The 12,112-nt window shown below is 45.1% G+C and overlaps 1 protein-coding gene across 4 annotated transcripts in view; it reads left to right on the top strand.

Moving 5' to 3' along the window:
• Positions 1-12,112, top strand: part of LOC115138008 (RNA-binding protein FXR1-like) — a 32,260-nt gene that overhangs the window by 17,480 nt on the left and 2,668 nt on the right. The window contains exons 3-16 of one of the 4 annotated variants that reach the window (XM_029674396.2): positions 26-119; positions 907-978; positions 2,292-2,440; positions 2,806-2,899; positions 3,131-3,247; positions 3,340-3,510; positions 3,618-3,696; positions 4,893-5,002; positions 5,618-5,704; positions 9,971-10,199; positions 10,870-11,049; positions 11,364-11,564; positions 11,685-11,789; positions 11,957-12,042. In XM_029674396.2, the coding sequence (XP_029530256.1) occupies positions 26-119; positions 907-978; positions 2,292-2,440; positions 2,806-2,899; positions 3,131-3,247; positions 3,340-3,510; positions 3,618-3,696; positions 4,893-5,002; positions 5,618-5,704; positions 9,971-10,199; positions 10,870-11,049; positions 11,364-11,564; positions 11,685-11,789; positions 11,957-12,042 (1,774 nt within the window). Of the gene's footprint in view, positions 1-25; positions 120-906; positions 994-2,291; positions 2,441-2,805; positions 2,900-3,130; positions 3,248-3,339; positions 3,511-3,617; positions 3,697-4,892; positions 5,051-5,617; positions 5,705-9,970; positions 10,200-10,869; positions 11,050-11,363; positions 11,565-11,684; positions 11,790-11,956; positions 12,043-12,112 lie in introns of all 4 variants that reach the window. The other 3 variants (XM_029674394.2, XM_029674395.2, XM_029674393.2) reach the window with 3 other exon arrangements.

Here is a 12,112-nt window from a genome sequence, read left to right as displayed (position 1 = left end):
GCCTCTCTCCCTGTCCCCCTAAAAGCTGGCAACCAGAGAGACAGCTGCCCTTCAGTGACGTGCGGCTGCCGCCTCCAGCCGACTACCACAAGGACATCGGCGAGGGAGAGGAGGTTGAGGTACGCCAGGCTGTTCATGTCATGTCACAGACCCCACTATCTCCCTCTAGGGTTGCAAAACTGCTTCTAGAAAAGTTCCAGGAATCTTCCAACTGGGATTTCTGGGGGGGGGGAAATCGCGGTTTTCCCCCAGTGTTACTGTGATGTCATACAGAGTCCCGTACCATACATTAATCCATATCACTATCAACGGTCTAGTTTGCTTCCTCCGCCATGATTCCAGTCATTGCTGGAGATTACTACCCATGTGGCAGTTCCCTGCTAGTCCAGAGATTACCCGGAGTCCTGTTCACCACGGCAGCGTGATATAGAGAGAGATTAACCACGGTCCAATTTAGTCACGTGATTAGCCAGCTAGGATTCCATTCATCACAGCAGCACTCATTATCGCCATTGAGACAAACTCATCTCATTGTCCATATCAATCATTTATATCTCATACATTTACAATTATCACTTTCCTATATGTTTTTCACACCTGAAAGTGATGTTTTATGCTACATTGATTTCTGAAGAGATTCCCTCTTTCTAATTGTCCAGTTATATTCCTCTTATTTCTCTGGTACCATACTTGCTATATGTGTCCCTAAGCAGGTATTAGGGTTGCAAAATTATGGGAACTCCCAGGTTTCCTAGAGATCTTGTTTGGAAGATTCCTATATACAGGAGGAAATGGGCCTAAACAGGAAATCCAGAATTTTTAAACCAGGGACATAGTGGAAGTTTGTATCCCTTGCAGGTATAAACTCTGTCCAGTTTTAATCATCTCTCCTCTACCCCTCCCCAGGTGTACTCCAGGGCCAACGAGCAGGAGCCATGTGGCTGGTGGCTGGCCCGGGTGAGAATGATGAAGGGAGAGGTGAGTCAGGGACTGGTGAGTTAGGGGTTGGGTGCACGCTGGGGCCGGCATGGGGTCGGTGGGGGGGCACGGTGTGTGTTCGTAAGGAGTCGAGTTTCACTCTCTTTTGTGAACAGAGGCATGAAGAATATCTCATTCTCAACCAATACTTTGGCTATTTAGTCCTCTTTTCAACATCAAGATCAGTCCATGTCGTCATTTGGTGCACACTCGTGTCATGTGCATGTTGTGTGATGAATCCGTGTTTTACACACCCTCCTCATCCACTATGGGATATCCCTCAGTCATTCCTTGGCTAGACCGACAGCAGTCTAGTGTAGGTTAATAGGGTCAGCTAAGGCAGCAGGAAGCACATTGTGTGTTTAATGCAGGCTGACCCATACTGTAGGGCCACCCAGACTATACACAGATTCTAGATTCCATATTGACCCCTACACCTGACGCACTTCTGTAGATCAGAAAGCATTCTCTAGGTGGAATTATGGGGGAAGTTTCACCCAGTCTTTGAGAAGGAACTCTAAAGCAACTACCATTGTTTTATACCTATTCAATCCTCTCAGATCTTCAGGAGTGGCAAGGCGTTTTCTTCCCGAGTCGGCCCCTTATTCCCTATATAGTGCACTACTTTTGACCAGAGCTCTGGGAATCAAATGGGAATCAAACACGCAGACTGACTATAGGTCAGTAGGGTGAGACTGAGGAGGTGTTGGTTATTGAGGCCTCGTGCTGTGTGACGCTAGATACGACAAGGGTGAGACTGAGGTGTTCGTTATTGAGACCTCGTGCTGTGTGACGCTAGATACGACAACTGCATTTGGATCCATGATAAAGCCCTGTTGGAATGTCTGCTCTGTTTAGTGATGGTTTTAATACTGGCCTAAGAGCATGGCGTGTGGTGTGTTCCTTCTCTCTCTCCTCCCTCTTTCTCGCTCATTCTGAGCCAGAGGGGGCTAGAAAAAGGGCTTGGTTCATCAATCAAATGAATAAAGGCTAAGCTGGATGAAATATTAAAGAGAAGTGCCATTTTTTATTTACTTTCCTTAAAAACCCTATTAATCCTCAATGTGATGGAGAAATAAGTTGTCTGTGGTATGAATGCAGTCTTGGTCTTTTTTTAGATTTGTTGCGGTGTTTGCTGACTAGGTAGTTGGGTAGTATTAACGTGTCTAGCCTGACTGAATATGGCGCCTCCTTATTATTTGGCCCATATGTTCATATGGGTTGGTCTCTATTGATTAAATACTCTTCAGCACTACTTTTCTTTCTCTTGCCATTTCTCTCTGAGAACCCTTGTCTCTATTTGAACCCTTCAGTTCTACGTCATCGAGTACGCAGCCTGCGACGCCACATACAACGAGATCGTCACGCACGAACGCATCCGGCCCGTCAACCCCAACAGCCCCTCCTCCCGAAACTCCTTCCACAAGGTCCCCATCGCTGTCCCAGAAGACCTCCGGGACATGTGAGTCTGACCCTGGCACTGCACTACACCAGCCTCACCACTGGTGGCGCTGTAGCACTGCACTCAGACTGACTGTCTACGGGTGTTACTCCAATAGTCACTGCAGTATATTGCTTTGACATGAAATGGAAAACCTATTTCCTATTTAGTGCACTACTTTTGACTGTTCCGTCTCGTAGTGAACTAGGTAGGTTATTCGGTGCTATTTGTGAGGGGGTTCTTGTTACAGTTAAATACATTGAAATGTCATCTGAGCTTTGTCGTGTTTGGCCAGGCCAATGGCGCCTCTCTCAGTAGCTACATAGTGCGTTGTTATTGTTGTGAGTAACTGTGGATTCACCCAGAGTTTATTGTTGGACCAACAGCTGTGCAAACGACAACATCCACAAAGACTTCAGGAAAGCCATTGGAGCCAACTGTATCTTCTACAGTGCAGCCTCACACGAGCTCACCGTGCTGGTCAGTATCACAACTACTGCTTCCAGGGCCTGTATTCACTAAGCTTCTCAGAGTAGGAGTGCTGATCTAGGATCATTTTAGCCTTTTTAGGTCATTCATAAGGTTATATGGACTGGGGGCTTGATCCTATATCAACACAACAACTACGACATGTTTTTAATACGGACCATAGATTTGTCCTTTTTTTCTCTGTAGAAGTAGCTTTCTCACACTAATTCTCTCTTTCTCTAGTCAACGAACGAGACGTCAGTAAAGCGTGCTGCTCTCCTGAGCGACATGCACTTCCGCAGCATCCGTACCAAGCTCATGCTCATGTCCCGCAACGAAGAAGCCACTAAACACCTTGAGGTACAAATGCACATGTTCATTCAATTAAAATGTAATGTGGAGACTGGCCATCAAAATGTCGAGACATACACCCTTTTCTCCTTGCCCCTCAGACCAGTAAGCAGCTGGCGTCAGCATACCAGGAGGAGGTGAAGGTAAGGGAAGACCTGATGGGTCTGGCCATTGGCTCCCACGGTGCCAACATCCAGCAGGCCAGGAAGGTGCCCGGCGTCACCGCCATCGAACTGGAGGAGGAGAGCTGCACCTTCAGGATCTACGGAGAGGTGTGTGGGCGTGTCGTGTTTGTGCGTGTGTTTAGGTGAGAGAGAGGGGTCTTGGTGTGTGTGTGTCAGTCTTTGTCTCTGTGTATAATGGCTTGTTTGCATTGCAGACTCCAGAAGCAGTGAAACTGGCCAGGGTTTTCCTGGAGTTCAAAGAAGACTACTTCCAGGTGCCCAGGAACCTCGTAGGTGAGTTAACTTCTTGACGCACCCCATCCCGTTAGCGGGATCATTTTCATCAACACCCGCTGAATTACAGTGCGCGAAATTAAAATAAAATGACTAAACATATTTAATTTTCATGAAATCACAAGTGCAATATAGCAAAACACAGTTTAGCTTGTTGTTAGTCTACCTGTCGTGTCAGATTTTGAAAATATGCTTTACAGCGAAAGCAAGCCAAGCGTTTGTGAGTTTATCGATCACTAGAAAAAACATTATGAACACCTAGTATCAAAGTAGCTTGGTCACGAAAATCAGAAAAGCAATAATGTTTTCACTCACGAGACTCCCAGTTACACAAATGTTCCTTTTGTTCCATAAAGATTATTTTTATATCCAAAATACTTCCATTTGTTTGGCGAGGTCTGTTCAGAAATCCACAGGCTCGAGTTGTCAAGACATCGCAGACGAAAATTCCAAATAGTATCCGTAATGTCCACAGAAACATGTCAAACGTTTTTTATAATCAACCCTCAGGTTGTTTTTAAAATATATAATCGATAATATATCAACCGGGACAATCACTTTTTCAATAGGAGAGGGAGAGACCATGGCTGCCCCACTCTGTTGCGCAAGCAAAACTCTGTGAACACCCAGCTATCCACTGACGCAATGTTATCTTTTTCGCTCATTTTTCAAAATAAAAGCCTGAAACTGTCTAAAGACTGTTCACACCTTGAGGAAGCGATAGGAAAAGGAATCTGGTTGGTATCCCTTTAAATGGAGCGAAGGCATGCTATGGAACATGGAGCTTTCAAAATAGAAGCCACTTCCTGTTTTGATTTTCCTCCTGTTTTCGCCTGCCATATCAGTTCTGTTATACTCTCAGACAATATTTTGACAGTTTTGGAGTTTTCCATCCTAATCTGACAATTATATGCATATTCTAGTTTCTGGGCCTGAGAAATAGGCAGTTTCAAATGGGTATGTTTTTCATCACAAAAAATCAAAATACTGCCCTCTACACTTAACAAGTTAAAGCACAAACCCGTGATTTAGTCAATCAAAAAATGTCCTGTATATATACATGTATTGAGAAACAATGATACCATCTCAATTGTGCCATCGTTTTTAATTTTAATATAAACTTGATTCGTCCAACTATTCCTGACTCGTCCAACTGTAAACCTGACTCGTCCACCTTTTTCTCCCCCCTCTCCCAGGCAAAGTGATCGGCAAGAACGGAAAAGTCATTCAGGAGATCGTAGACAAGTCGGGTGTGGTTCGGGTCCGGATCGAGGGGGACAACGACAAAAAGCTTCCCCGGGAGGAGGTAGGCAGGCAGGGGGCTGGCAGAGAAGACACTGCCCCTAAACAAGAGGTGAATGGAGCGCTGCGGCCGCTCTAACAATAACCGTACCACGGTGTTAATTACCGCTTCTATGTTTTCACCGCCATCGTCTTTGTCAAAATTCTGATCGCTTTCCCAACATTTCCAGAGATTCTGGTTGGAAGATTTCTGGAGTTAGGAGAGAATAAGCAGGAAATCCAGCAGTCCTTCAACTGGGATTTCTGTAAAACCATAAGCTCTGTCTATAGGCTGCCAGTTATCCCATTTCAGTTTCCACAGCATGTCTGTACTGTACGGCACCTGTTCTAGGGGTGTTGGCTGGGGTCTCATCGGTTGGTGTTTGTTGTTCAGTGTGCTTTCTTGTGATTGTGAGCGTACACGCACGTTTTCTAAAATGTTTCCTTCAAAGAGAAGCCTCTCTCATTCAGCGTATTTCTACATCAACGTAAATACATAGTTTCTTTGGTCCTTGCGAAAATGTACACATGTCCATGACTAAACAGCAGGACTCGCCCTCCTCAAATCCATGACGCGCTCTCCACTAGTAAGTCTGCTCTACCAGTCTACTGTCTTAAATCCTCCTCTCCTCCTCTCCAGGGCATGGTCCCCTTCGTCTTTGTGGGAACTAAGGAGAACATCAGCAATGCCCAGGCCCTGCTGGAGTACCATGTGGCCTACCTACAGGTGAGACACACAAGCAGAAACCCGTACACAGACCTCCAGACAAGTAATAGACACTCAACCCTCTAAGTATTCACTCCTCTTTTTCCACATTTTGTTACAGGCTGAATTGTATTAAATTGAGATTTAATGATGTCAAAGTGGAATTGTTTGTGGAAATGTTTAGAAAATGAATGAAAAGCTGAGATGTCAATATGTGTTAAACCCCTTTTGTTATGGCTTAATAAGTTAAATGGACTCTTTGCAATAGTGTTTAACATTTTTACTACCTCATCTCTGTACCGCGCACACAATTATCTGTAAGGTCCCTCAGTCAAGCAGTGTATTTGAAACAGATTCGACCACAAAGACCAGGGAGGTTTTCAAATGTCTCGCAAAGGGCACCTATTGATGGGTAAAAATGTAAAAAGCAGATAATGAATGTCGCTTTGAGCATGGTGAAGTTATTAATTACATTTTGGATGGTGTATCAATACACCCAGTCACTACAAAGATACAGGCATCCTTCCTAACTCAGTTGACGGAAAGGAAGGAAACCGCTCAGGGAATTCACCACGAGGCCAATGTTGACTTTAAAACAGTGAATTTACTGGCTGAAATGTGGGAGAACTGAGGTTTGGTCCACGTTATAGTCACAATACTAACCTAAATGACAGAGTGAAAAGGAAGCCTGTACAGAATAAAATGTTCCAAAACATGCTTCCTTTTGCAAAATTGCACTAAATTAAAACGCAATGTCCTGGATACAAAGCTTTATATTTGGGGCAAACGCAACACATCACTGAGTACCACTCTTGATATTGTCAAGCATGTTGGTGGCTGCGACGTTATGGGTATGCTTGTCATCGGCAAGGGGGGGTGGGGATAAAAAAAGAAACTGAATAATGCTAAGCAACAGACACTGGGAAACAAATGAACCTTTCAGAAGGACAATAACCTAAAACACAGGGCCAGTGTACACTGGGGTTGCTTACCAAGGCGACATTATGTTCCTGAGTGGCGTAGTTTTGACTTAAATCACTTAAACCCAAGACTTCAAAATGGCTGTCAAGCAATGTTCAATAACCAACTTCACAGAGTTTGAATAATTTAAAAGAATAATGTGCAAATATTGTACAATCCAGGTGTGCAAAGCTCTTAGACTTTCCCAGAAAGATTGTTAGCTGTAATCGCTGCCAAAGTTGATTCTAATCTGTATTGATTTAGGGGTTTGAATACTTATGTAAATTTGATTTCTCCACTTCATTTTCAATAACTTTGCAGGAATGTCTCAACATGTTTTCACTTTGTTCTTATGGGGTATTGTGTGTAGCTCGAATTCAGGCTGTAACAGAACAATGTGGAGGGGTATGAATTCTTTCTCAAGGCACAGTAAATGTTGACCCTATATGCCTCTGAATATCTAGAGTAAGCCTAGGCACTGTGACTGGGCCAATGGCCTGAATATACACGCATGGTAGGCGTTCCCCTTACCCACAGTTCTAGGATCAAATTACCCTCCCCCATAACCTTAACCATAGAAGGCAATTAATATCTGACCCTGAATCAGGAGCAAGTTTCTAATCTACCTACTTGTGAATATGGGAAACTAGTGTTTTTCAATAGATGATGTACTGTACACTTTGTGGGGTGGGTGGGGGTTCCAGATCATTTCAGTGGTCACCTGTCCCCCCCCTCCATCCACCCTTTACCTCCATGTGAAAGCTGCTGAGAGTAGCTCCGTTTTACCCTTACCCTGCGTGCTTTTATAAATAGTCCCCTGCTCAGGGTTGGGAAGAGGGGGTAGCGGTGTAGATTACAGGTTATCTGGACCCTAGCCTCCCAAAATAACGCCTCTACCCATCCTTGCACCCCCTTGGTCCTGGTCAGCCACCTCCCTCAAGGGTCAGCTGTTCAGCAGCTGTTGCATTCTGAAGTGACACCCTCAGCCACCTCACCTAACCAAAAGGCCCCAGTGAACTGCTGTCAGTGTACTTGATCCCCAGCCCTTACAGTCCTAAACTGATCTGGCTACCCACAGTCTTGCCCACACTGCAGAACTGAAAAAGAGATGTCAGTCTTGAAAAGGCTTTTTCCCTTCTCCTCAGATACTGAAATTTCACGTCAAACTGTTGCAGTACGGCCCATAAAGCTCCCATCAAAAGTAGTGCACAATATAGGGAATGTGATGCCATTTTGGGATGGGTCCTGTATGTTTCAAAATAAATGTTTGCCAGCCCACAGCGGTCCAGGCTCTTTGCCCACAAGATATTCTTTCTGTCTATGTTGTAATGAAAGAAGACGAGTCGGCGGCCAGTACTTTCCAATAAACTTCAGTGGACTATTAACAGAATATATTTACTTAAGAATACATATGGGAGCAGTTAGCATAGTGCATCAGGACCCCCAACTGCAACGCGTTTCAACTAGTCTTCCTCAGGCAGCGTATGTTCTAACGTGCTCTGCCCTATAGGAATGTGTCTAGGATGTACACTACCGTTTAAACGTTTGAGGTCACATAGAAATGTCTTTAAAAAAACAAACACATTTTTATCCATTAAAATAACATCGAGTTGATCAGACATTGTTGTAGATGACCATTGTAGCTGGAAACGGTAGTTTTTTAAAATGGAATTTCTACATCGGTGTACACAGGCCCATTATCAGCAACCATCACTCCTGTGTTCCAGTGGCACGTTGTCTTAGCTAATCCAAGTTTATCATTATAAAAGGCTAATTGATCATTTGAAAACGCTTTTGCAATTGTTAGCACAGCTGAAAACTGTTCTTTAGACTAGTTGAGTATCTGGCGCATCAGCATTTGTGGGTTCGATTACAGGCTCAAAATGGCCAGAAACAAAGAACCAACTTCTGAAACTCATCAGTCTATTGTTCTGAGAAATGAAGGCTATTCCATGCGAGAAATGTACGAGATCTTCAGTTTCTTGGCTAGCGCTGTGTGCTACACCCTTCACAGAACAGCTCAAACTGGCTCTAAGCAGAATAGAGTGGGACGCCCCAGTGCACAATTGAGAAAGAGAACAAGTACATTAGTGTCTTGTTTGAGAAGCAGACGCCTCAAGTCCTCAACTGGCAGCTTCATTAAATGGTACCCGCAAAACACCAGTCTCAACGTCAACAGTGAAGAGGCGACTCCGGGATGCTGGCCTTCTAGGCAGAGTTGCAAAGAAATAGCCACATCTCAGACTGGCCAATGAAAAGAAAAGAAAAGATTAAGATGGGCAAAAGAACAGACACTGGACAGAGAAACTCTGCCTAGAAGGCCAGCATCCCAGAGTCGCAGTTTTCACAGTTGACTTTGAGACTGGTGTTTTGCGGTACCATTTAATGAAGCTGCCAGTTGAGGACTTGAGGCGTCTGTTTCTCAAACAAGACACTTATGTACTTGTTCTCTTTCTCAATTGTGCTCTGGGGCGTCCCACTCTATTCTGCTTAGAGCCAGTTTGAGCTGTTCTGTGAAGGGTGTAGTACACGGCGTAGGCCAAGAAACTGACATCTATTTCTTATTTCAAGATCTTCAGTTTCTTGGCAATTTCATTTCCCAGAACAAGAATAGACTGAGTTTCAGAAGGAAGTTATTTTTCTAGCCATTTGAGCCTGTAATCGATCCAACCAATGCTGATGCTCCAGATACTCATCTAGTCTAAATGCCAGTTTTATTGCTTCTTTAATCAGAACATAATTGCAAAAGGGTTTTCTGATGATCAATTTTCCTTTTTAAAATGATCAACTTGAATTAGCTAACACAATGTGCCATTGGAACACAGGAGTGATGGTTGCTGATAATGGGCCCGTGTAGAAATTCCATTAAAAAAAATCTACTGTTTCCAGTTACAATAGTAATTTATAACATTAACAATGTCTAACTGTATTTCTGATCAATTAGATTTAGTGGACCAAAAAAAGTGATTTTCTTTCAAACACAAGGTCATTTCTAAGTGACCCCAAACTTTTGAACGGTAGTGTATGTTCTAACATATACACTGCCCAATAGGAATGAGTCTAGGATGTAAGTTCTAACATGTACTCTGCCCAATAGGAATGAGTCTAGGATGTAAGTTCTAACATATACTCTGCCCAATAGGAATGAGTCTAGGATGTAAGTTCTAACATATACACTGCCCAATAGGAATGAGTCTAGGATGTAAGTTCTAACATATACTCTGCCCAATAGGAATGAGTCTAGGATGTAAGTTCTAACATGTACTCTGCCCAATAGGAATGAGTCTAGGATGTAAGTTCTAACGTGTACTTCTGTCTCTCTAACAGGAAGTGGAGCAGCTGCGTCTGGAGCGGCTGCAGATTGATGAGCAGCTCCGTCAGATCGGGGTGGGTTATCGTGCTCCCCCTAGTCGGGTCGGGGGCACTGGTCCCGGGGACAGGGAGAAGGGCTACCTGACGGACGAGAGCAGCAACTCCACCAACCTCCACTCCTCCCGCATCTATGGAGGCCGCGGCCGAGGGCGCAGGCCCTCCAACAGCCAGTACTCTGGATATGGTGACTAGACAACTCCTTTGATCCCTCCCTGTTTACAGATTCTGACTGAACAAACCAGGCATGTTTCTTATCTGAATAATTCAATTTCCTTTCTGGGTTGTTAGTTGTTGGTTCTGTGTGATATTAGTTGTTTGCAGGCTACACTCTGTCAATAGTCTTCAGGGACGATGATCTGGTTACATTTTGAGCATTGCTGCAGTGAACACCAACTAGTCTGACTCTACTAGGAGAACACCCTCTCTCATCAGTTTGCTGATGAGTTGACTGGTACATACTTAGACTACCGGTAGAACATCCCACGTATGGTGGGAGGTAACTTAGCGTTCAGAGCGTTGGACTCGTAATCCCTGAGCCGACTAGGATGAAAAATTGGTCCATCTGCCCTTGAGCAAGGATCTTAAACCTAATTGCTCCAGGGTCACTGTTAGTAATGACTGATCCCTGGCCATGAGTGGGATATTAAAAAAAGTACATTTTACACCACACACGGTACAGGTTACACACTTGTACATGTGTGAAACAGGACAAATATAAGCACCCTCTATTTGACATAGACCCCACCCTGCATCTTCCTCTTTCCTCATGCACACCCTCTCTTTATCCTCTGTTTTTGCTCATCCCTTGTTCTATACCATTTTTTTTATGCTGTATGTTACTGTCTGTGTTACAGGTACCAACTCTGAGCAGTCCAACGCCTCTGAGCCTGAGGACCTCAATGAGCGTGACCAGCGTCCACGTGGCGTGGGTGGAGATGAGCGAGGCTCCCGCCGGGGTGGCAGGGGCCGTGGATCCAACACCGGACGGGGCCGCGGAGGACCCGCCTCAAGACCTTCCAACTCAATCAGCTCCGGTACAACACGGGGGGATAATAGTCCAAGCTAGGGTACTGAGTTGTATTCATTAAGCACCAAATGGAAGATAACGGATGGAATTAGGGAAGTACTGCCTGAACTTGTCCAATGAGAAATGCTTGTTTGTGTATTTCGTAGCAAATAGTTTTTCTACAGTTAGCCCTAATGAATCGGACCCGGGTGATATTGGCATCTTCCAGGTCAAACCCCATGGTCTAGTTGTTTCTCATAACTGGAAGGTGGTGCAGTTTGATGTTGTAGGTCTCATCTTCCCATGTCTCTCACGTTCCCTCTTTTTCTCTCCCCTGTCCAGTGCTGAAGGACCCGGACAGCAACCCGTTCTCCCTGCTGGAGGGTGAGAGTGAGCAGGGTGACACAGATGCCAGTGAGGGGGTGGGAGAGGTAGACCTCAGGAGACGCTCTCGCCGTCGCCGCAATGACCAGGAGCCCAGTGTGATGGACGCCGCTGCCACAGAGTCAGACAGCCAGGCCGGACCCAACGAGAATGGACTGGGTAGGAGGGCTTGAGGCTTAATTTTGTAGAACACCAGATGGTTATGCTGTGAGACTAGGTTGAAGTATAACGTTTATTTTCTCAGACTTCCTATCCATTATAAAAATGTTTTTTTACCAGATGAGCAGGGCAGACCCCAGCGCCGCAACAGGAGCCGCCGTCGCCGTAACCGTGGCAATCACCCAGAGGGAGGATCCGCCAGCTGTGACAGACTGCCAGTTGAAGGTGAGTAGTGTGTCAGACCGTCCCTCCATGTTGTCAGTCTGGACCTTGGATAGATTTCTATTCCCTATCCTTCCTTAATCTGATCCCTTCACTGTGTAGCGCTGGGGTTGTCATTATACTGGATCTCGTGGTTACATCACTGTTCTCTGGGTTGTTTGGTTCTGCAGTGACCGTGGCAGACTACATCTCCCGCGCCGAGTCCCAGAGCCGACAGACCCTTCCCCAGGAAACACTTGCTGCTCCCGAACTCAAGGTATGCGCGCGCACACACACGAAGATGTCAGCTTTCAGTGTTACTGTTAAACTGACCATTTCCCTCCCCT

Source organism: Oncorhynchus nerka, linkage group LG12, assembly GCF_034236695.1.
Source record: "Oncorhynchus nerka isolate Pitt River linkage group LG12, Oner_Uvic_2.0, whole genome shotgun sequence".
Classification (NCBI taxonomy): domain Eukaryota; kingdom Metazoa; phylum Chordata; class Actinopteri; order Salmoniformes; family Salmonidae; genus Oncorhynchus; species Oncorhynchus nerka.
This window is presented reverse-complemented; position numbering and strand designations above follow the sequence as displayed.